The 25,357-nt window shown below is 35.4% G+C and overlaps 2 protein-coding genes across 7 annotated transcripts; both read left to right on the top strand.

The window, feature by feature from the left end:
• Window positions 1–6,553: 6,553 nt before the first annotated feature.
• On the top strand, window positions 6,554–14,345 carry LOC113762103 (O-methyltransferase MdmC-like). 5 transcript variants are annotated; one of them, XM_027305379.1, is made up of 12 exons: window positions 6,554–6,658; window positions 6,780–6,834; window positions 8,264–8,298; window positions 8,624–8,881; window positions 9,031–9,084; window positions 9,303–9,386; window positions 12,701–12,826; window positions 13,209–13,276; window positions 13,537–13,606; window positions 13,738–13,803; window positions 13,875–13,952; window positions 14,033–14,345. In XM_027305379.1, the coding sequence occupies exons 4-12, from the start codon at window positions 8,663–8,665 to the stop codon at window positions 14,072–14,074; spliced, it is 807 nt and encodes a 268-aa protein (XP_027161180.1). In that variant the 5' UTR covers window positions 6,554–6,658; window positions 6,780–6,834; window positions 8,264–8,298; window positions 8,624–8,662; the 3' UTR covers window positions 14,075–14,345. The 5 variants fall into 5 exon arrangements, with proteins under 5 accessions (XP_027161180.1, XP_027161181.1, XP_027161179.1 ...); XM_027305380.1 differs by having other exon boundaries at window positions 6,555–6,658; window positions 8,624–8,941; XM_027305378.1 differs by having other exon boundaries at window positions 6,555–6,658; window positions 8,621–8,941.
• Window positions 14,346–20,167: 5,822 nt separating this feature from the next.
• LOC113763497 (ruBisCO large subunit-binding protein subunit alpha-like) lies at window positions 20,168–22,500 on the top strand. Of its 2 annotated transcripts, XR_003467355.1 has the most exons (5): window positions 20,168–20,376; window positions 20,842–21,412; window positions 21,562–21,769; window positions 21,879–22,024; window positions 22,148–22,500. XR_003467355.1 is itself a non-coding variant. In XM_027307325.1 (4 exons), exons 3-4 carry the CDS (start codon window positions 21,923–21,925, stop codon window positions 22,313–22,315), a joined length of 270 nt encoding a protein of 89 aa, XP_027163126.1. In that variant the 5' UTR covers window positions 20,806–21,412; window positions 21,562–21,769; window positions 21,879–21,922; the 3' UTR covers window positions 22,316–22,500. The 2 variants fall into 2 exon arrangements, 1 of the variants encoding a protein (XP_027163126.1); XM_027307325.1 differs by lacking the exon at window positions 20,168–20,376 and having other exon boundaries at window positions 20,806–21,412.
• Window positions 22,501–25,357: the final 2,857 nt, after the last annotated feature.

Raw genomic sequence — 25,357 nt, 5'->3', positions numbered from 1 at the left:
TTAATAAGTTTACAAATTCAAAAGGAAATATTGTATTTAGATACATTTAGGGTTTCCAAGTTGTCGAGGAGCTATACCAAAAGAGTAAAAGAATTTCTAACTAGCTCAACTCATTTCTCAAAACATTGCAGTTCCAAAAGATGGTTTCTTGTAAGGAAAACAAGGATAACGGAACGCGGTGAGCTAAAAGCTCAATGAGATACCAACAGTATAAACAGTAGAATCAGTAGAATTAATGAGAAAGCACTTTGGAGGCACATATTCACATCAAATACGAGAAATGAATGAACATCACAATGTAAAGGATACAGGTGACTCTCAGGAGCCAAATCCCCGTTGTTATACTTGATCCAGCCCCGTTGACCCTCCGTCAACATTCAAATAAAGGAACCAGTCCAGTAGAACCCCACTTTAACGCCAACACCCCATTCACCAAACATACCCCTTACCGGGCCCCAACGCCAAACAGGAACAGGAATGGTAATACTCGAGTATACCGGAATCAAGAGTCTCAATACCCAAAGATTTCCCAGGAACAGGTACCCATGGATTGTCAATTATCTCAACCAAACCCTTGCTGGCTCGATTTAATTAACTCCCCATGAGATTGAACTCAAGTTTAACAGGAAGATCATTGGACACACTTCCAAACGATCTCATAACAAGTGCAAGTAACAAGTTCAAGTACATAACAAGTACAAGCAATAGATTCCAGTTCATTCAGTACAGGCAAGAGAACGAGTGTGATAAATTACACCCTCGTCTCATACAAGATAAGCAGTCGGGAAAGACATTCAAATAGCAATTTGCAAGTACAGAAAACTAGTTTAGCAATGATTCAGGGGAGTGGTGCACTCACCAGTTAAACAAGGATACGTCAAAAGTTTCAACCAAGGTAGGGCTCTAATCACCAAGAAACCCTAGAATAACCAAAGTAAATAATTATGGTTCTCACAGTCACAAATCCAGTAAATGGAATGCATAAATGAGACTCGACTACATGTCGTACGCCTTTCCAGATTAACTACTAGTACTTTTGAGCAAAAAGGATAATAGTTAGTCCTAGGGTTACAAACAACTCCCAAAACCCATAATTTTTACCAAGATTAAATCAACTTGAAAGAATCACGTAGCCCTAGAATTTTTGGGCAGCATACCCTCTGTATTTACCTATTTTCCAGCCATTTATGGCTTCCTTATTTTCCTCAATCAATCCCAAAATCACACACAAAATAATCTCATTTCACTAGCCGTTCAATAGGCTCAAAGTGGTACAAGTATCAATTCAAGCTAGGACAATGTCCGGAAATGATGTTTATGTCCTAAAACCAAAAGACAGTTTTGACGTCATTTAGCGGAACGGACACAACTGGGGCTACACCTATTGGATTGAAGTATAATTTACACCGTTTCGAAGCTAAGGAAAAGGGCTACAATGTTGAAGAAGGCCACTCAGTCCAGTTTGCAATGTATCTAGGTCAAATGTACCAAAACAATCCCAGATTTTCCAATTCGAAGTTTACTATGGCAGTCCTGATTCATTCAGTCATATCTCGGCATATACAATTCCAATTCAAGTGATTCCGAAGCCATTCGGAAGCTAAGATACAAGGCTATAAGTCTTAAGAGGACATCGAGAACCAAATCAGTAGTATTCCTGGTCAAAACAACCAATTACAGAAGCTGATTATCAGGTTCAGACAGAAACTGGGCAGTAGGGGGTATTTCAGTCTTTTCATAGGCTACATTGGTCCGATTGAGCTGATATTTTGCAGACAACTATAAAATATCATTCTATACAACTTTTATGTTTTAATCCAAGGCTAATTCGGCCTCTAACTAGGGGAAACAGTACCGTACAGAATGGGGGTTAATTGAAACCCTAATTCCGAAATTTCCTTTCAAAGCGAAAATTTTCCGCAAATAGCCACAATTTACGCCTTAAGGCTTCATTCTAAACCATTCCCAACCATCATCCATGGCCACATAATAATAAACATATAAAAACAGAAAAATCATGAATAAATGGAAAAATTCACCAATCTCAACTAAATTCATGAAATAACCCACAAAATCACCTCTTAGGCTACCACAAGCCACTAATTAAGTATCATTAGATAGAAAAGAGGGGTTCCTTAGCCACTCACCTTATCAACCCAAGAAAGGGAGCAATTTAGCACATTAATCTTCCAACCCACTTCACTAATCACCTCACTACTACTAAGAGAAGGATTTTTATGGAGAACTTTCAAGTTTAATCGGTTGGTTTGTTGGATTGAGCAAGGTTTGAGATGAAGAAAGTTGAAGAGTTTTTCCCTTTCCTCCCTAGCAAGGTTCGGCCAAGAGAAGCTTGAAATGAAGAGATTTTTTGGTCAATTTTTGGGTTTATTTTGTAAAATGGTGAATAGTGGTCAAAATGTAAGAATTACTCTCCAAGTGACACTTGTCACGATCATTAATGCATGGCTATCCTTTTGTCCCTCTCACCCTAATCCATTTAGTAACCTCTAGTTATCTCTTCACACCTGCTAAAATAAATCTGGTATCCAAAACTTGACCTAACTGGCCGAATTTTATCGAACTTACCGCACTAGTGGGTCCCACATCCGGTATATACTCTTAAAACCTCATGAACTAACTTATACTAGAAAAATACTTTTAAAACCCTATTTACTCATAAAATTATTTAGAAAATTTTTCCTAATAAAGAAAATGCATAAAAGGCGTATAATTAAATAAAATAAAGTCTAGAAAATAAAGAAATTCACGGGTTCTCACAGTTGAGCTAGCACCTGAGAATTACAGTGACCATTTCTAGTTCATTTGGTCCTACCAGCACCTCTTGTTGTTGAAGTAGAAGGATTTTTTAAGCAGGCCTTCATCTCTATAAACATTAATAAAAAATTACATCCAGAACTTGTTATGTTAGACAAGTTATGTTGTACATGTTAACACCTTTCTATTAGAAGCTGCTACAGTAATTTGACAATTGTCTTGAACATTAAGTGTTTCATTATGATATGTAGGACTAGGATTGCTCCCTTGACTAGAGTGTATTATAGGTACATTTCCTTGTGCATGATCTTGAAAAATGAGTTAGTAATGCACTGAAAGCTTCTTGTACATAATTCGAATAGGTAAGGAATGATAGACAATGCTAATAGTTTACGTAAAGAACAGCTCCTGATAAGCCTATGCTGGCCATTCCTTTGCCTGGTCTGTCTCTTCTATTTGTCCAAATGAGCTGTAAGTAATAGTTAGGACATATGATAAGTTAATAATTTAGTAATGACTATGCAATAATTCTACCAGTTCAGCAAGATTCTGTTTTGCAGTTCTTTTTAGCATATGTGCTCGTTTACAAATCATCTTATTATGACCAAAAGCTCCACAATTTCTACACTTGAAAGTACTTGACCTTTTTGCTTGTGCAGAAAATGCTCCTTCATTAGCTTCCCTCCTTCGATTTACTCTTGGTCTACTAGGAGCTCTTCTCAAAAGAGGTGGCAAACACAACTTTTGGGAGCACTTTAGGCATAGGAGGCCATCTCTTTACATCAAGAATAGGATGAATCATTGCAGAGTATGCCTTGTCTTTTGTGAACCAAGTTTCACAATAAGACTCCAACTTCTCTCTCCTGTACATAACTCCTAGTGCTGCATGTTTGCACGGAATTCCAACTATCCAAAAACTACCACAATCATAGATTCTTTGAGTGAGATTGACTATGTAGGTTCTGTCCAGATCACCAAGCTTGAATGTGTCTTCACTAGCCATATGCATCTTACATTTTCTTGATGCTTGGCTAATTTCTATGAGTTCTCGGCAATTCTAGGAGTGATATTACTAGTCAAGGTGCAACCTTTCTAGTATCTCTTAAGCAACTTTTTCATGAATTTTCTTCTCAAGCCATCCACCAAAGTGAGTATAGGCTTTCCCTTTGGATCACCAAACCAGTTATTAAAGGACTTGGTGAAATTATTTGTCCATGGTCACACTTAAGTTCAGGTGAAAAGACATGCCTACACTAGGCATTTCTTGGAATTTTATCCAAATATTTCCAAGCATCTATGTTAATATCTTTAATACTTGCCATTGCTTCATTATGGCCAACTACATCATAACTTTTAGTTGCCTTCCAATAGAAACTGCTAAGATATCTAGAAATTGAGCCTTGAAATTGCTGCATATATGCCTACAACAGTGCCTTCCAGTTGCATCTGGAAATATCTCCTCATAAGCAAGATTCAATCCCTACATTAGCAAAGTATAAGTCGATAACAAACTCTGATTACTAAGTTGAAGGCTTAAATCAAAATTTTGTGTACTTTCTGCCTATCACTCATGAAGGTTAAAGGGATGTTGTTGTCAAATGGTCCAAAGAACTCTTGAAAGTAGTAGAAGAACCACCTCCATGTTTCCTTGTTCTCACATTTAGTTACAGCAAAGACTATTGAAAATATGCTGTTGTTTGCATCCAAAGCAACTGCTGTGAGAAGTACACCTCAGATGGACCCTTAAAGAAACATCCATCAAACCCTATAAAAGGCCTACAACCTTCCACGAACCCCAACTTTTGAGCTCTAATGCTAATAAATATTCTTAAAAATTTAGGCTCAACTAAAAGATTTGGCCTATCATAATGTATTTTGCAAATATTGTTGGGATTATTATTCCTTAACAGTTCAGCATATCTTGGAATTTTAGAATAAGATTCAGCATGTGTGCCTTCTATCTTAGCTGGTGCTTTGTTCTTAGCTCTAAAAACCTGCATTTTACTTGGCTTCACACCACACTTCCTCAACTCTACCTTTACACCTTTGCTAGTCATATTAGGATGATCTCTTAGTACACAAACCGGCTTCTTGGCCATCCAGTCAGATGTAGCTTCAGCACAGTGTTTATCCATCACATAAACGTGCTGTGGTTGGTAAGTTTTAATCTAAAAAGTGATATTATCAGCCACTAGTGATACATGTATTCTCCATTGGCATCCCTTGGCACCATAGATAGTAGTCACTCGACTCTTCTCATTTTTCAACCTTAGAATTGGAAAGTCTTTTTGAATAACATCTTTCAAGGCAACTCTAAATGAATCCACATTGGTGAATAATTGACTCCTTCTCAAACTCTATGTTATCTTTAGGGTTGTAAATCCACATTTTTTGTCTCATTACTTACCTCATAAGGTCATCCTCCTCCTCACTTTCAGAATCAGGAACCGCAAATTCATTGAAGTAGTTCCAGAAAGGGTCTACTTCATCACTGTCCCCAAATTCAGAAAAAATTGGTATCACTATCCTCATTGTCATCATTTGAAACCCTTTCTAGAACTACTTTATCCTCAGAGTTACTGTGCAGATTGCGTTTCTATGAAGAATCAGAGCTAGAGTCTCCATACTCATCATTCGAGACTCCAAGGTCTACACCCGCTGTACTAGTATTCTGTTTAATGCCTAAATTATCTTGCATGTTCACACCAGTTGGATTCACTAAGCCATTTTCTTCATCAGCAAGTATAATTTCCATATCAGAGGCATGCAAGTTTATCACTAGTTTAGATTGATGTATTTTGAATGTCTCACTAACTGCATAGTTATCATTGACATCCATCATGCAATTTTTTCCAAGAATTTCACATCTCATCTGCATAATCATGCTAACATTCCCAAGGATTTTGCTCAATGCTTTTTCGGTTACATCAAACAACAAGTTAATGTATGAGTAGTCACTTGGATCAACATTTGGAATCCTGATTTTGTTTCTATTATAGTGAACATCAATGTCATAGGCAGCGCAAGAGTCCCTATCCTACATTTTCAGATTTGGATGCAAAGTGGTGATAAAAAAAAGTCCATGTTTGAGCCTTTATTTTTTTACAGAAACACATGAAATTTGTAGATAACATCAGCATATATAAAATACACGAATTAAGCTTTACCACCAGGCACCAACTAAAAAATCTATTGATCAAGAAAAAATCTACTAGATAACATGCTACCATTCTTGAAACTGATTCACCAGAACACTTCATTACAGTAGTGCCGCATTGAAAATGGATATTCGTACCTTGATTTTTGCTTTTAATAACCTCACTTCCAATAGATGAAGACCAACTTCACATAAAGTCCATTGTTTTCTTCTTTTTCTTTCATTTTTTCCTTATCTATTTTTTCCTTTCTAGTTATATGGCTACAAAGTAAGATGCATTTGTTCAATCATCCTTGTCAAATTGTACTAATCACAAAAATGGCACCAAATTCCTTCTTCTATTGGCCGCTTTGTGTAATGGACTCTTAATCACCTTAATTAGAAGTTAAATTTCTAGTATTCTAGTTAAATATAATTAGGAATGTGAAGATGCATTTGATCCCCAAATTAACGTCAGTCATTATTCCCAACTTCAGAGGACAAACTGGTAATTTCGGTACTCATGATGTCAGCAAGAGCCCCAAATCTCAGCTAGGGGAGCTCAGTGACATTTTTATAACCTTGACGGGTGTCAGTGGAAGTGTCAGAAACCTAAGGGAAGGTTTATGAAATTATCCCTAACTTTCCCTACCTTGAAGTTCTTCTCTGCAATAAAGTTCGTTCATGGCTATTCTACTTCCCTAATGACTCTTCCTCAGGTGACGAATTAACATCAAAATCTTTATGGTAATCCAATTGTTTCTTTATTGGATGCTTTGTGAAAGGACATAGACTAGTTTTTCTTCGTTAAAGGACATTTTTTTGGGTAAATTTCGTTTCAATCAGTTTTCCTTGATTTCGCTTGCAGGACTTGCCAATTGCAAAGGCCATTTAAGCAACAGGTGACAATTGTGCTGAAAAAGGTACTTATTCATTTTTTTGGGGTAGTTTTACTCTAGGGACTCCTGTTTATGCATATTATGTGTTTGTTCTTTTACTTCATGAATTTTCTCGTTGTTCAAATGGAATTAAACCAACATTGCTGTGGTTATGATTGTTTCCAGTTTAAAATATGTGGGGATATGTACTTCTGAAGTTACTTATGGTTAAGTTATCCCAGATTTGATATTAGTCCCAGTACTGCTTTTGCATTGTGAAATCGTTATGAATATGCTGATAACTGGGTTCATACAGGGCCTTGGCAACGGCGTAATAGATGTATTAATAATTGATGGAGAATAATTTGATTTAAGTTCCGAAATGAACATATAGGTATTCTTGTTGTGTTATAATGCATAACAACTGTAAGACATCCCTATGCGTTCATGACATCTGTAAGGGATGTATTTAACGGTTTAAAAAGTTTTTTTTTTTAAAAATTTTTACACATGAGCATCATTAGAGTTCAAAATGGAAGGAGGTGCTGCTTGTTTTCATCTGGCAGAGTTAAAAGAAACTTTTCCTAACTTTGAGGCGCTTGGTTTGGGCTGAAACTTTTGTGCCATGACAGTAGGGAAAAGGAAATGGCTCTCTTTTCTCCCCAAAACTCGACAATGTCACTTCTGGAAATTTTTTGGGTTCTTCCTTCTAGAGCTATGTTTGAACTCGGGAAAAAAAAAACACAAAACAGGTAGGAGCACAAAAGATAAGGAAAGTTTATGCAAGGAAAAACCAGAAAGATGTATATGCAGCTTTTCTTGGAATGGAACGTAAAATCTAGATTTTGTTTTTTGTTTTTTCCCTCTCTTTGGTGTTTGAATGGAAAATTGAAATTTGGAATAGTTTTACTTGTGTTGCCATTTTTATTGTATTAAAACAGTTATGTTGTTTTGGGTGAAATTGGTTGAATGGAAAAGTTTGTTAACTCTTCTCTCCATTCTAGACTTCGTCTAACATGTGTGAAGAAACACTTAATGAGTATTCAAAGACAATTCTCAATTTCTTTGAGGATCAAGAAGTTCGATCAAATGATTACATAAAGATACATCTTTTGTAAAAACTTCCTGACAAATTTACAGTCCGTGAAAGCACTTTCAGCATTAATGAATTTCCCTTTTATATTTCACAAATCTGAACTAATTCAAGAAAAGTAGAAGACTTAATCCTCCAAACACAAAGAAATTGCATCTTCTATCATGCTTAATGGTGCTTACATTCTTTAAAAATAGTCAGTGCGAATACGTTGGCGGTTCACACTAATACAAAAGATAGTTGTTTTCAGATAAGCATCTGATCTTCAGAATCTGTGCATTTTTTATGCTACTGATAAGTCATATACAATTCAGAATTCTTTAGTTTGGTTGAGACGCAATCTTTTCTGAAGGTATGTGTGTTTGACTACGTATACTGCAGGACTCTGTTTGGTCGAAGACTCAATCTTTTCTGAGGTATGTGTGTTTGACTACATATACTGCCGAAGCACTTTGTTAAGTGTTATGCTATCTTTGCTTGTAGCGTATAATGTGCCTTAAATATAAATGACTCTTTGGGAAAATCAGTTCTAAAGCTTCAAGAGGAAAAGCAACAAATGCAGTGATAATTTTTAGAAATGGAGGGACAATATTTATAATTGACTAAACCCTTGAAAGATTAATGTGATATGGCTGCAATACCAATATGTAGCCAAATATGTTAAGACTTTAGCATGTCTTAGATAAACATGTGATTTTCTGTGTGTTCTGAGAACACTGAACTCGTCAATTTTTTTAGCAGAGCATGTGGTGAAGTCATTGGTTGCAGTAGGATTTAACAATGTCCAGCTGCATGATCAAACATCATTGGGCAATACCAATGATAGCACTGGCCTCTCGACTGTCTGTCCGTGGTTTTCAGGTTACCCAATTTGTTGTCAAATGCAACAGCGATGTAGCCTCATTGGCTACTGCTTCAAGCCCCCCTTGGTCTAATTCTGAGTCTAGTAAATCAGATGCAGTGACTGCCGCAACTGACAAGAAGCACGGGAGTAAGCAGGTTATCAGTGTTACTCCGCGGCTCTACGACTACATATTAAATAATGTTAGAGAGTCAAAGGTCAAAGATCCTCTGATTTGCATTGCTTTATGCCCTGTCTCTCCATATAGAGACTTATATCATGTGAAGTTTGTTTTACTCTGTTTCAGATATTGCGTGAACTTAGAGAGGAGACTTCAACCATGCACGGTAGTCAGATGCAGGTGTGATGGGTTTGTTCCATAGTTACTGACTCTTCTGGATTTTGTTCACTTTGTATGGATAAAGAAATTATTCTGTGTGTGTGTGTGTGCGCACTTCTAGATTTTGTTCACTTTGCATAGACAAAGAAATTATTTTGTGTGTGTGTGTGTATTCCTACATGCTTCATTATTTTCCTGTTGACAGGTGTATTATTTTTTAAATTGATCTTTATTAACAGGTTTCTCCTGATCAAGCCCAACTACTCAGTATGCTTGTCCAAATCCTGGGAGCTAAAAGGTGCATTGAAGTTGGGGTTTACACTGTATGTATGAGTTCACTTGTGTCCAACTTATAATCAATAGTATTGAGTACATTCAGTGTCAAGTTTCATATGATGTGTGTGCTGCATAGGATGTGTTTGAGTAAATTCAGTGTCAAGTTATTTTGCTGCATAGGATGTGTTCAAGCCTAATATTTCCTACTGAGCTGGATGTTTGCATCTCCAAATACATTTACTTGATCTGAATTGCCACTTGTATTCACTAGGGAGTGTGATTAGAGAGTATTAGGCCTTGTTCTCGTTTGCTTTAGATTTTGCAAAATCTGATTATGGAAGGTGATTATAGAGAATAATCAGAATCAGCAAAAGCTACTCAGTGGTTGATTATAGATTTTAGCCTTTTGCCAATAAAAAAAATTCTATAATCTAATTATAAAAGCAAATGAGAACATCACATTAACTGATTATCCAAAATCAGAATCTATAATCAGCTAAAGTAGTCAACCGAAAACAAGCCCTTAGTTCTTTTAGGACTATATAGAGGAAAGTAAGTTGACTTGCTTCATGTACATCATTACAGTTCCATACATCTGTTAGTCTATCACAAAAGTTTTTCTACAGGATTGTGCCATAGCCATAGGCTTGCTATTTGCAATTATTGCATCTTGTTAGACAGAGAATAATTGCATCTTGTTAGAGTGAGAAAGTGAGATGATGACTCATGTGAAGCAAAAAGGATTTTGGGAGAGCAGCTTTAGAGCATTATGTCTGTAACTGGATTTTCATGTTAGAAATGAAGAGGCTTATATTCTGTTGATCTATTGGGTGAAGGGAAACAAGTCATTTGATATTGGAACATGTAGCATGTTATGCTATTGGGGAATTAATGATTGTAGACAGGCTCCCCTGGTAAAGAATCCACAATGAGCTCCCACCAAGGTATTGAGCATCAGTGAGGTGGATTGTTATCCATTGAGAGACTTTTTCAGCCTCAATGCCCCATAGAGATAAAATTGGCAGAATGTACCTTTCCACCCTGATAGAGCATTTCCAATGTTGAAAGAGTAGCATAATTTACTTGTCAAGATTTAATCCAATAACACATGATTTATAATTAACATCAAAATAACATGAGGTTTTGACATCTTCTGTTTTTAGTTTTGTGTATACAGTATGGTTCTGAATATATATTGAGTAAGATATTGAATTAGTATGCCTTAATTCTGCAATTAAATCATTTCCAGTTGAGTTCTCTGCATTTATCAATATTTGTAGGTTAGGCTATTGTAATTCGCTTATTTGTTGACTTCACAGTGTTTGGTGAATCTTCACTTGCTTTGACTAGTCCAGTGACGGTCTGAAGAAAAACTCCCAAGTACACCAGTGTAGCACTTTGGGCATTGATCCAAACCATCTTCAGGGTAGACAAAGTAAATGGGGCTACAATTTTGGGATATTTGAGTTCTCATTTTCTTTTCAGTCCTGGGAGTCTTTCCACCAGGAATAGATGGGTGTGCTAATCCTATTTGACTATACAAAGTAAATTCTTTTGAGAGAATATTCTCCAACCAGACCCTGGCTGAACTTGCCTTAATAAAAAGAGGGCAATGCACGTGGGAAGTTCTTGTTTTTTGCAATTTCTTAGGAGATTAAATGATAATGAATTTGGGAAATAAGAATTCTTTGATGGCTTCTTGCATATGTGATTAGTTGACAGGGACAATTGGCTAATGTGTTGATCAACCTAACTGAGAAAGCTTTTGATGTAAGGCAGGTTGTGGGGACGCTGCAGTGACATGAAAACTTGTATATCAAGCAGAATACTCTCTAGATGCTTCTGTAAAGTCCTTTAAGATCCCCCTGCACCATCCATTTGTTTCATTTTTCCTTAGTCAGACCCCATTTTATCTCTCCCATTAATTGTGCATTGGTAGTTGCAACTGCTTGATTGATATACTTCTGCGTAGTTTGCTGTTATGTCTTTTTACACAATAAGTCAAATAGTAATACTTAATTCAAATGGACTCATGCAGCACTAAAGAAGCATTTGATATATTATTAATTCTAAGATTTTTAGTTGTAAAACCTTGGAAGCGTCTTTGTCTATGAATAGATATTATTCAGGAAAGAACTTGAGATAGGAGAGGGCTGCGGCAAGAGTTTAGGTGCAGTAAGGAAGCAAGAAGTATATAGAAATTCTAGAAATTACTCCTAGATTTCCTTAGAAGTAATGATGCAGCCTTCATTTCTCAAAGATACAGCACAATAAATACATTCAAGAAAACAAATCTGTTTCATTCTATCTATCTAGCACAGAAGAAGCCACCAAAACATCTAAAACTTTTGACTCTAAGAAACACTTTCTGATGGCCTATTCCAGCATTTCTCAAATTACAGGATTACCTTTAACCTTGAAGCTCTAAAGTCTAAAGAACCAAAATGTTAGCGTATGCATTAAATTACTCTGCAATAAATTAGACTGGGATACTGAAACAGCAAGAAGTCCATCAATTACTGTGTTTTATAATTCTATAAATGTTCTTATTCTGGTCTTCCCGGCTGATGATTTGACCTGCTAATACTGGTTTGTTTTGTTTCTTAAAACAGAAAGAAACAAAAGATTATTCCTTCACGCCGGCAATATTTTTTACTGCTTGACACAATTCAATCCACTGCTGAATATCAATCAGTGAATGCAGATTGAGCTATGAATAAGTAGCATTGTATTCATTTTGCCATGTTAAAACTAGCTTACTTTGAATATTATATTTCAAATAGGCAGAGCATAGTAATAAAAGAATCCCCAACTTTAGTTAATAAGTGGGAACTCTTTATATTCTTTATGTACTTGTTACTACTAGTTACATGATTAAAAATTAGCAAGACATTCTGCTTCTTTGAAAGTTGTAAACCTGTTGCCTTTCCTATTTGTCAATGAAATATCCATGATCTGAACTGTGTCAGCGACAGACAGTTGAGAGATTTTGAACCAAAATTTGGAACTTTGAGCTAAAGTTTATAGGGTATTGGTAGGCTTGCATGCAACCTAACAAGCCGGGTTGTGCACTAAGTATGGAGTTGCTGTTTTTTGGGAATTTGCAGGTTTTTTAGAGCTATAATTGTCATCTCTCTTGATCACAAACTCTAGACTACTTGTCCCTGTAGTTATTTTTAATCAAGCACACATGATCTTTCTGTTTAGCATTTCTTTCATCAAATTGTTGTTGTGACTGTATTCACAATTTATTGCTCTTCATGGTTTAAAAATGTGCACGTGGAAAGAAAAGAGTATCTCAAGAGTATACCATTTCTTTCTGAACAGTTTTGCTATATGTTATGACATTCTTGCTCTACAGGGATATTCATCTCTGGCTATTGCTTTGGCCCTGCCAGAAGGAGGTGAGTTAATTGCATGTGAGAGAGATGCAAAATCACTAGAAGTTGCCAGAAGATACTACAAGCGTGCTGGTGTTTCACACAAGGTGAATATTTTGTCTTACATAATACTTGGTGTTGCATAATAGACATCAGCATGTGTAAAATATATTCTAGAAGCCATATTTCTTAGGACACTTTAACTAGAGCTTTTAAACAATATAAATTAATTACAAAATTCAAGAACAGTATAACACCAAGAAGTAGGATCATATTCTTAGAAAACTATGAACAATATTAGAAATAAATTGATCATTTTTTTTTGGTCTCTTTGTTATAGTTGAATTTTGCAGCCTTTTATATATATTATTTTGCTTATGTGATGCTTAAACGTGCTTCTGAACCAAATTACATTTTAATCAAGCTTATCCTACTGGATACGCATCTCTGGCAGTAATTCTGTTTTGCTAACATATTTGGTGCGATTAGGTTGATGTGAAACATGGACTTGCTGCAGATACTTTGAAGTCTATGATTTTGAACGGTGAAAGTTGCAGGTACTCCTTGTCAACAGCAAGATTGTCTTAGCATTTTGAATAACTATATGGTGTCGTGACACTGGAACACCTGTTGATGTACATAGCATGTTCAAGATTTTAATAGCTGATGGCTTTGCAAATGGATGATTTTAGGCTCTCTCTCTCTCTCACACACACGCACGGACGCACGCGCACAAACACTTCCTAGCATTGCTTCTTTTAATCATAGCTTGTCTTTTGCTGTATGTGCGCTCAAATAGTTAAGCTCTTTCATGTAGTTATGACTTTGCTTTTGTGGATGCTGAGAAGCGAATGTATCAGGAATATTTCGAGTTGCTGCTACAGCTGGTTTGCAACACAGCATTTTTAAATTTTTCCCTTGTGTTGTTGGCATGCAAATACATTCTTAGGTTCTTGGAAGATTTTTTTGGACAATTTTTAGTGGTGGTTGAGTGTTGAAACTCATTGTTCTTTTGCAGGTAAGAGTTGGAGGGGTTATTGTGCTTGATAATGTCCTCTGGCATGGGAAAGTTGCTGATCCATTGGTAAAATGATAGCCATTGAAATTTTTGCCTAATTTGGGTATCATACAATGCTAATTGCAATAAGTGAGCAGGTAAATGATGCAAAGACTATTAGCATAAGGAATTTTAACAAGAATTTGATGGAGGATGAGCGTGTAAGCACAAGTATGGTAAGTATATCCATTTTTTTTTGTTTAATGATTCTTAACAACACAAGCTAGATTTGTCTTTAATCCCCGTGTTTCTGTAGGTTGCAATTGGTGATGGCATGATAATTTGTCGGAAGAGATAGATAAACAAAGGAAACACTCTTTGCCCACATGCAAATGCAACAAGCGGAAGAAACTTCTTGTTGTGAGAATTAGCTTTATTTGGGAAGTGGTTACAAGTCTTTATAACATAGCTACGATTGTTTCACTGGCAAACCACCAAGTAAAATGTCGAAGTCCCTTACATTTAGCTTCAGGTAGTGTCATGGTTCAGCTTTAATCGGATACTAGTGCATGAAGCACACCCAATGTGTGTACGACTAATGAAAATAAAAACATACGTTAAAAAAGTAATTTTTTGTTGAAATTTTAAGTATTATGGAAAACCAAATGAGTTCGACAAAGATCTTTTTCTGTAGCTGTACCAAATTATCCTTCTACAAAGATTTCCTCTCTAAATGTATGCCGATTTGTGATAATGGAAAGATCCATTAAAGAGATTTATATATATATATATATATATATATATATATATATATTGGAAAGATTAAAATTGTCTCTGTGCAAGCATTCAACTGATGAAGAAAAATGGTAGTCTGAAAGAATTCAATCAACCCTTGCAAAATGTTTGAGAGAATTGGTAGACAAGTTTAATCATTAATGGTTGTAAGAAAGTGAAGTGGTTATAGGAAAGTGAGGTACTTAAATGATATAATTCTTTCTGATGGTAAGGGTAAATTTAGTAATATCAAGTGACATTTTTTGTTTTGAATACTCCAGTGACATATTTTATTTACATCCCTCTAGCGACTTTATATATACTGTTAATTGGATATGAGCACCATCCATAGACCATCTAAATACTAGCATCACTAGGTCAATCCTAACTGGTGATGGATTACCACAGGAAGCATTGAGCTTAGGAAACTTGAGGGCACAGGGCGAACATTCCTGCGCTCTCTTTTGAACTTTCAGGTTCCATAATTTATTAATTTATTATTGGATAAAACTAAAGTTTTAAAACTCGACCCATACATTGAATCTAATAACTTACTTTTTTTTTTTGTTGAAAAGCGAAAAAGATTCGTTCATTTGATTGCATGAATTCGTCCAGCACTAATTGTTTAACAAAGTTCAGATGAGAGCTCCAAAGAAATTCGGTTGGATGTTTTTGCAAAATGTGCTAAAATATACACAACTTTTTTAGCCTCTTTAGAAATCCATATTACATCAACAATGCTTTTATCCACAGCGAAATTGAGCCAATATCCGAGAAGATCTGTTCTGTACCATTAATCGGTTTTTATGACTGAGGATGCGTCTCCCTCCGATATAAAAGTAGGAATCATCAGCGTCAGTGTAAAAAGAATCGCTTCCCTCGCAGCATGAGTTTCAGCAATTTCTGCACTGGCTAGACCATCCATTTTTTTTTCCTATAAGCCAGCAATAAATTGACCATCATAACTTCGGATGACCACACCAACACCAATTACTTGCTTGATGGTAGAAATTGAAGCATCAAAATTCACCTTGTAGTGGGGAGCAACAGGCATCGACCAGGACAGGGATGGATTTTGATAACGGATTACCATAGCGCAAGCATTTGCTTCCTTGAAAGCTATTAGATGTTGGAGAGCAAAATTGACAATAGTCAGAGAGGTTCTCGAACTTTACCTTTAAAGATTGCATCATTCCTGTTACTCTGTATCTCGCAATATAGAGTAGCAAAAAGTTCGCTATTTTTTGATGGCAAAGTTCTACGAATTTCCTTCGTCCAAATATCAGGTCCCAATTGGCGACATGCATTGATTTTTTTTGTCCACCAAAGTGATAGCCCATATCTGTACTGGAATATAGGGCAGTCAAATAGAATGTGAGACAGATCTCCATGTGGGTTTTTGCAAAGCGCGCAGCTATAGTCAACAGAAATTCTTCTTTTATGGAGATTATCAGGCGTAGACAAGGAATTATGACATATTCGCCAGAGAAGATGCTTGGTTTGGTTCGGTATTTCAAGGGACCAGATTTTCTTTCAAATATTATCTTTGCCGGAACTTGAGCTTGGAAGGTCAATTTGTCCGACATCAAGGAGGTCTGAATCCATTATTGCATGGTTAACGCTTTTTACAGATAATTTTCCAATCGAATAATGCCATATCCATCTGTCCTTAGCAGAAACTCTGGGAAGTGGTATGCTCTTAATCAATTTAGCTTCCTCTTCCCAGAATATTTCATCCATCAAGGTTGTGTTCCAGATGTGGAGCTCTCGAATGATAAGATCAGAGACATGAGCTTGACTATCCAACACGCGAGGAGGAGAACAGATTTTAAAAGATCTTGGTCTGGGAAGCCGACGATCATGCCAAATGCTGATAGATTCACCTGATCCAACTCTCAACCTGCAACCTTTTCTGCCTTCAATTATTCCCCTCCAAGTCAAGGAAGGATGATGTCCTAACTTTGCTTGGAAGAAATCAGTATCAGGAAAATACTTTGCTTTAAGAACACGGTGAAGGAGGGAAGTTGGGGTGATAAGAATTCTCCAAGCTTGCCTTGCTAGCATTGCGTAGTTAAACGCCTTCATGTTCCTGAAACCCAAACCTCCTTGGTCCTTGGAAGTGCACAGCTTGCTCCAGCTCATCCAGTGTATTTATTGCTTGTTCGAGTTGTCACCCCACCATTAGTCAGCTGCCATAGAATGTACGTCTTGAATGATGCTATACAGTAAAAGGAAGCAAGACATTGGGATTTGGGGCAGGGACGGTCACCAGGTGGACTGTCCCTGAGCAGTCCTCTCACAAAAGGGAATGAGACGATTGCAATGGATCACGTGTAATGGGAGCAACAGTCAAAGCAAAGGACGCCGTTTCACTAAGTGAGTAGGGAAAAAAATAAAAAAAAAACATGAAGGGCTAATGGGCTCCGTTAAAAAACCTTAGCTTCCGTTCCAAGAATTCCAACTCAAATTAATGAGCGGCAACTATTCTTCTAAAATCTTCAAATGCAATAGACTTTTGGTCTCCCTCCAAAAACTTATCTTGTGAGCATTCCTTCACAATTTCAGAGCATCGACAGAATAATATCTCTGCTCCAAATTGGGAAGGTTTAGATGAGAGGTTTTTGGAGGAAGTATTACAGAAGCATAGTGTTACCAGTTAATGTACCTGAGGGAATGCAAAAACTAACTGCTGCGGGACAAGAACTTTTCATAAAGGCTACAAAATGGTGAAAGTTGGTGAGATCTGAAGCAGAGATACACTTAATCGAATTGGACTAAACCCCATAGATAAGAATATTGCAAACTCATTGCAATATTTGGCTTGTTTTGTGATTGAAGAGGGATGAACTTACTTTCATGGTTTTGTTTGTACAACTTGTTTAAGACGCTGTGACATGAATAATGAAATTTGAACTCTGGCGAAAACTCCTAAACAAGGAAACTGTTTGGGTAGTACAAGTTAGATACTCTAAGAGCCAATTTGGGGGAGGTATGCACAAGGAACTTATGCACACCAAGTGTTTGTAAATTTGACTTAGTAGACAAATTAAATGACTTGGGATATTTATAGGCATATAAAATAACAAGGAGAGTATGAAGGTAATTGTTACTTGCTTTTTTTTTTTATTCTTGTTGCAGGATAGTAGCGACACCGTACAGTTTAGACTATATTACCGACTGTGTATGGATGCTCACATCACAGTAGACTGACACATACAAAGATAAAAGATAAGCAAACTAAGCATTTGAAATTACACAAATGAAATATGGCGTACAACAAAGAGGGATTCCTTCAAGATTAAAACGTACCTGAGTGATTGTGGCTAGCTGTACTTCTTGATCACAAATACTCTTTGAGATAAACTATTGACAATTGAGAAATACACTCATGTATATCTCTAAAAAGGGATTCTTCTAGGATTACGAGGTATCTGAGTAATTGTGGTTAACTATACTTCTTAATAATAAATATTTTTTGAGATAAACTACTGATAGTTAAGAAATACTCTTATGTATCTCTAATTAAGTGGGTTCTAACATGGTTTGGCATTTATATACGTAGAGCATCACATTGGAGCGAGAAATGAAAAAATGAATAGTGGGTACAAGAGGGAAGGGAATTGCACACTGTATTAATTAAACATTGCTGGTTACTACTTCATGTTAGAAATTTGGTACCTATTCATGCAACAGCAGTGAATTAATTAAAGAGGATTTCTTTTAAACTTGGTATGAGTATAGATTGTAGATACATGTTATGTTATGTACATATTGTTTAGCTAGACTTTCCTACTGAAAGAAATTGGTTACAATTCAGTGTTTCTTGACATCATGTCGGAGAAGTATTATTTTATGTGAATAAATAGTGACCACAGAGTAAAACTGTTATGGTGTTGTTAATTAGTATTTCACTAAAACCATGTCTATCTAAATGACAATAGAAGGAAAATTTATAAAAGGATGGGAAGGAGAGGGAAAGAGGATGTGCACACAATATTAAACAGTAACTATTGTTGCCTCATGCTTGTAGCATTGTACCTTTTTGTAGAATAGTAGTATAATAAATAAAATGCATTTCTTGAAACTAGATCGGTATGAGTATAGATTGTAATTTGTATCTTGTAGGTCAAATGACATATTGTTTAGATTGCCTTTCTTATAGTGTGGAAAAATGGTTACCAATTATCTTAATTAGTGTGCATGTACATCTTGTTAGATAACTATTACATTATATGATAGAACAGTGACAGTGTAGAAATACTTTGACATGGTCATAAATGTACAATCAACTAACATCAAAACTTGAGACACCATCAAAATCCTTGAATACATAAGTTGTCAATGTTTTTATGTTGCACCTATATATTGGTAGGATAGTGAGATGTAACTGTTTGACTGATTGCAATTACGAGTTGCTGAATTGGTCTCACTCTGTGTTAATTTGCATAGATAGGAATATATGAAATTTTAGCCAAACTGATATGTGTTGAACATAGTAAATGGCCTTTACAATTTGCATGGGCAGTGACAAGATGGCACGGAAAAGGACAAAGAAGAATTCAAGTGACAAGGAAGAAATATAAATAGGGGGAACTACTAAGCTTGCAAAACCAATCCCATCATTTATAATTAGAGAGGAAAAGAAGAAATCAACTTGAGAAGGAAGAAATGGAGCAAGCGAAACTTAGTTAACAGCATTGTATAACTCTTTTACCTTCTTTTGACAGATTTTTGTTATCACAACATTTGTAAATTTTCGATTTATAGAAAATGTTATATAGTGATAGGTAAGAATCCTTGTCAATATCATTATAATCATCATAGATTTTTGTTCAATTTGTAGATTTGTTTGAAACATTGTATATATCTATTAGAATTGTTGTACATATTGTTATAACTAGAGTTTACATTTGGCTAATTTTTTGTTCAATTTTTAGAAATGTTTGTAAATAATAAAATTATCTAACAAAGAAGCACTTTGTTATGTTTATAAACTTAGCAAACTTCACCATTCTTCATTTTTTTTGAGGAATCCATTCTTCATTTTAAGTGACACATCATCCCTCTTTATGTATATATATATTTTTTATAGGCATCATACCTAATAAACCCAAAAATATTTATTCAAAAAACAATTAAATGATAGAAGTATGCCAGAATTGATATCCCAACCAACCTAAAGATATTTGTTCAAAGAGCAATTAAATGATAGAAATATGCCAAAATTGACATCCCAACCACTTTTCTAAGGCTTTTAGTTTGGGGTTTGATAAAAATGGAAATGAGTGACACTATAGTTGGGTGTTACAAATTTGCTGATGGGTAATTACTGCCTTTTGAGATTATAATATAGTGACAACTAAAATCTTACCTAAACTATTTTTATAAAAGTGGTAGATGACTAGTTAAATTTTTGTTAAATCAGTATGTATGTAACTTATAAGTAACTAAGGGTCTGTTTGTTTGGGTGGAAAAGGTTTTCCGGGAAAATATTTTCTATATTTTTCGTTATTTGGTTGTCAATTCATTTAGGAAAATAATTTCTAACAGAAAATAAGTTACAACGATGGGAGGAAAATAACTTCCTCACCTGTCATTGTAAAGTTATTTTCCTCTCGTAAAAGCAGTCTTCTTTTCACGGCCTCCAGCAAAAGAACCATCGATAAAAGACCAATTTCTTCTTCGGCAGTGATAACAGACCATCTCCAGCGACATCTCGTCAGCAAACAAATCCCTTCTTCGCCGGCATTGGGGTATTTCCAGGAATTTTGTCAAGACTCGCACCCCTACCCAAGTTGCCAGCCACGCCCAGAAGTACTACCTCCGCAAAAGAATCTCAATCGCCGTCGCCGCTGATCCAGCCTCTTTGACCTCACCCCTGACTCGGTAATTTTTTTTATTAATTATTATCACCTGATTCACCATATATAGGGCTAATGTATCCTGATTGCTTGACTTGTCTACAAAAAAAGTGTCATTTTTGGGTTGCTCTTGCAGCTGTAAATCATTGTACCCCTTTTTTTTTGCCCTCCAATTATTTATGTGGATGTTGTCTATGAGTTGCTTTTAGTTCTGAAAGAAAGGGTTGCTAGGAATTTGGATTTGCAGATTGAGGACGAGCAAACAATTAATGTTCTTTTGGAATGTGATTGAATATAATGAATGGTAATCGCCAATAACAATTCAGATATATTGGTATTCATGTGGAGATATTGGCTGAAACAAGAGCATTCCTTCAATGTGATTATGATGGGATTCGTTTAAAGTTCTTTTTTTTTTATCCTGCTTCTTTTACCGCACAGATGTTATCAGAGTTATTTATGCATCTTTTGTGATGATTATTTTATTTAGGTCACTGGTGTGCCAATGGAAGAGGGAGACGGTCATCTAGATGAAACAGCGAAGCCAGCCCTCTCTGCAACCTCAATGCCTCCCAACGAAAACTTTTTCTTACAATCTGGTAATGTAGGGTAGTGTTTTTCTTACAATCTGGTGAGACCATTTGTAAAGCTGAAGAACTTCTGTGGAAGGCCACGATTCCAAATTAACATTTTTCCCAATCGCATAATACCATGAAAGTTTTGCCTGCTCAAACTGTTGCTGCCCAAGAGCTAGAATGCCTTCATAGAAATTTGGCTTGATAAGAAGTGCTTCTTCATATTTCTTACCAGCTGTGGAGTATTCCTTTTGTGCCCAACCATATGCATTTTTCACCTGCTCTAACACAGACTCCCTTGAAGCATCTTCAGTGCGTTTTAAAGATTGGCAGGTGCCTGCCCTTCCTAATAGTCGAGATTCGTTTCTTTGTTCAAGCCCTGAGGGCAACTGAGCTCCCAAGGTGGTTAATGATGGTGTGACTATTGCTCGAGCTATTGAGTTGCCTAATGCTATGGAAAATGCTGGTGCTCAATTGATTAGGGAGGTAGGATCATAGTTTTCTCAGCTGCTATTTCGTTGATGTAGTTTGACGTACTTTCCAGATTTTGGTGCTTTATCGGATAATTTACAACTATAATTGTCTTCCCTGTTAATTGCTAGTAAGTTTTTGACATGTTGAACTACATACTAAAGGTTGCAAGCAAGACGAATGATTCTGCTGGTGATGGAACAACTACTGCATCACTTCTTGCTCGCGAAATTATTAAGCTTGGCTTGCTGAGTGTTACTTCTGGTGCCAATCCAGTTTCTGTGAAGAAAGGCATTGATAAAACTGTACAAGGTTTGATTGATTAGCTAGAGAAAAAGGCCAGGCCAATTAAAGGTCGTGAAGATGTCAAAGGTATCTTTTTTGGCTCTTATGATGTGGATCCAAATGTATTGTCCATTTAGTTCCTAGTTTGATGTCACCAGAGAAATTTGTATTGATGTATTTCTTCCTCTCTATGCAGCCATTGCTACTATCTCTGCTGGAAATGATGAAACTATTGGAATCATGGTTGCTGATGCAATTGACAAGATTGGACCTGATGGTGTCTTGTCCATTGAGTCATCCTCTTCCTTTGAGACTACAGTCAATGTGGAGGAAGGAATGGAGGTCTGTTCGAGCTGCTTCCCCATGCCTTTCCCAAGTCTTGATATGAAAATGTTTTTCCCCTGCTTTGCGTTTTGTTTACTTGATAATTGTGATTTGAATATGACTTGGTCATTATTCTTGCAGATTGATGGGGGATGCATCTCTCCACAATTTGTTGCCAATCCTGAGAAACTAATTGTTGAGTTTGAGAATGCACGGGCATTGGTCACAGATCAGAAGATCTCTGCTGTTAAGGACATAATCTTCAGTGCTATTAATGATGTAATCATGATTTACTACCTGGGCAACTGATATTTTTGGGACCATTTTCCATTTGAAGATGTGATTTTCGTTTTTGTTGAGCAATATTTTATATTTTGGCATATATTTGCCTCTGTATGTATTGAATTGTTCCAGATTTTTGATCCAACTGAGGCCGACAACATTTAAAGCAGGGATTTGAGTCACTCTAGGCTTGATTAGGGTGCTTTTATGTACCAATGGTTCTAATTCTGTACCATGAATAAGTTTTTTGATTCTGGAGCTAAAATCTTGGTTTATATTTCAATATAGGATTCTCTGCATTTAGGTTCATCTCCCTTTTATCACTTTTTATATTCCAATATAGGATTCTCTGCATTTAGGTTCTTCTCCCTTTTCAAAGGAACAACATAATGACATGATACTATACCAATAAAGAATAGTGTTCAGCTAGGTTTTCGTCTGATTTTTAACTCTTCTTTCCTAGCCAATTCATTAGTATCATTAATAATTCCATTTAAGAATTCATGGTGTAATATGAATAAATATTTTATAAAAATGATAATATGATTATAATGGATATAAATAAAATTAATTTGTAATGAAATGAATAATATTTTGAGAGTAGAAAAATATTTGCAACATATCAACAAACATATCATAAAATATTTTCATTGACAAACCAAACACCAGAAAATTATGAAAAAAGGAATTCGGAAAATATTTTCACTTAATAACCAAACACTGGAAAATTATGGGGAAGGAAGTGATTTTCCAGGAAAATGACTTCGATGGAAAATATTTTCCTAGGAAAAATATTTTCAGTCCAACCAAACGGACCCTAAATGTAACTAGGTTTCACCAATTTGTGAAACAAAAATCTTTATTTCCTTAAACATATCATATAATGGACTAAACAGTTTGTAAAACATTAGAAATGGAAAGTCAATAAATACCAATATGGGGTACAACATCGGTATGTTACTAATTAGCAATAGAATGTTAAAATTTTTTTTTACCAATTGATAGAATAGAAGTTATTGCTTTGGATATATTGTAAAACAGATCGAGCTAACAATAAAAAATTAACAACAACTAGTACTTAAATACTAACTAAATGTACAATACTGAAAAACATAATCTAAAATTAGTGATTTAACTTTTTTTCCTCTTGGACATTGTAAAATGGATTGAACATGTGGTAATGCATTAAGAACTACATGTAAGTATATTTTAACGAGTGTTACAAGTTTGGCACAATGAAACTATCAAATTATCCAATCTAATGTCTTTGCTCCACCAACATTGATTGAAATCCATTGATTTGTCAAAAGAAGCTATCTTTGCCCATGACATGCTGCAAAATAAGGTGAATAAGATATAATGAATTAATAATTACATACAGGGTATAGCTAATCAGACCCCAATTTGTACGCCTATATGAACTCTATGTAACCAATGAACAACTCTATATTAAATTCATTTTTACATTATGTGTATACATGTGACAATGTGTAAAGGCTAACAACCAATTACAAATTTAAATAATAGACTAATTTCTGTAAATTTATGACTATGTAAGCATAAACAACATATAGCACTACTCCATATTCGCTAACAACATGTACACTCTATAGAGAAATGCTAATATCAACTATACCAAAGTTTGTGAAATACATTTCAACTCACATAACTACTTTTTGCTGCGCTATATCTTATCTCCCTTTTGTATGTATACATAGTCAAATAACTAATACCTAACATGATGTACATTTTTTTAAACTGTCTGTACCTCGTAGATCAGCCCGTGTAAGGTACTCACAGATAAACAAGGACTATTCATACAGTAAAATTATACATCTACTGTAGGGAGATGCATAAATTGATCGAAGGGCCAATAATCATTCCAATTTTATGCATACCATTGCACTACCTTTTATAGATATACACAGTCAAGTAATTAATATCTAACATAATGTATATTTTTGTAAACTGTTTGTACCTTATAGATCATCCCGTGTAAGGTGCTTATAGGTAAATTAGTATTAATCATACATATAAAATTACACACCCACTGCAACCTGCAAGAAGATGCACAAGTAGGTCAAAGCATCAATAACCATTCCAAATATATGCATACTATTGCACTATGCATATGGCTGTAATGACTAATTGCAATATGCATGTGAACAAATAACTGCATGTTCAACAATTTCTATGCATCGTACTTGCTTGGTAATATGGTGTACATTATTTCAATTAGATTGTATATTCACTATGTATTTATATACATGCTACTTATTGAAGTAAACTACCTATCTACTAAATATTTAATGCACTCTCATAAGCAGTAGTGGCTAATTTAATAGGTGATTGGAACAAATAACCATCTAGTAAAAGCTTTTGATATAATGTTTGATGAATAACATATTGTACATTCTAATAAACATGGTGTACATCACACACCTTATCTAGGCCAATAACCATTTCAAAGTTATACATACCATTGCACTACCTTTTATAGATATACAAGTCAAGTAACTAATACCTAAAATGATGTACATTTTTATAAATTGATTGTACCTTATAGATCATCCCGTATAAGGTGCTTATAGGCAAATTAGTATTATTCGTACAAGTAAAATTACATATCCACTGCAGCGTGTAAGGAGATGCACAAGTTGGTCAAATCACCGTTAACCATTCCAAAGGTATGCATACCATTGCACTATCTTTTATAGTTATACACATTCCAGTGACTAATACTTAAGATGATGTACATTTTCATAAACTGATTGTATTTATACATCACACTGTATAAGGTGTTTACAGACAAATCAGTACTACTCATACAAGTAAAATTACATTTACTAAAAATCAGTACAAGTTGTGGCTGCAACGACTAATTACAATATGCGTGTGGACAACTAACCGCATATTCAATAATTTGTACGCATTGTATTTGGTCTATTACATGGTGTACATTATTTCAATCAGATTATACATTCACTAAGTATTTTTGTACTTGTCACTCATTGAAGTCAATCTATCTAATTTAATGCACTCTCATAAGCACTAATGGTCAATTTCATA

The sequence above is a fragment of the Coffea eugenioides genome, chromosome 2 (genome assembly GCF_003713205.1).
Source record: "Coffea eugenioides isolate CCC68of chromosome 2, Ceug_1.0, whole genome shotgun sequence".
Classification (NCBI taxonomy): Eukaryota; Viridiplantae; Streptophyta; class Magnoliopsida; order Gentianales; family Rubiaceae; genus Coffea; species Coffea eugenioides.
This window is presented reverse-complemented; position numbering and strand designations above follow the sequence as displayed.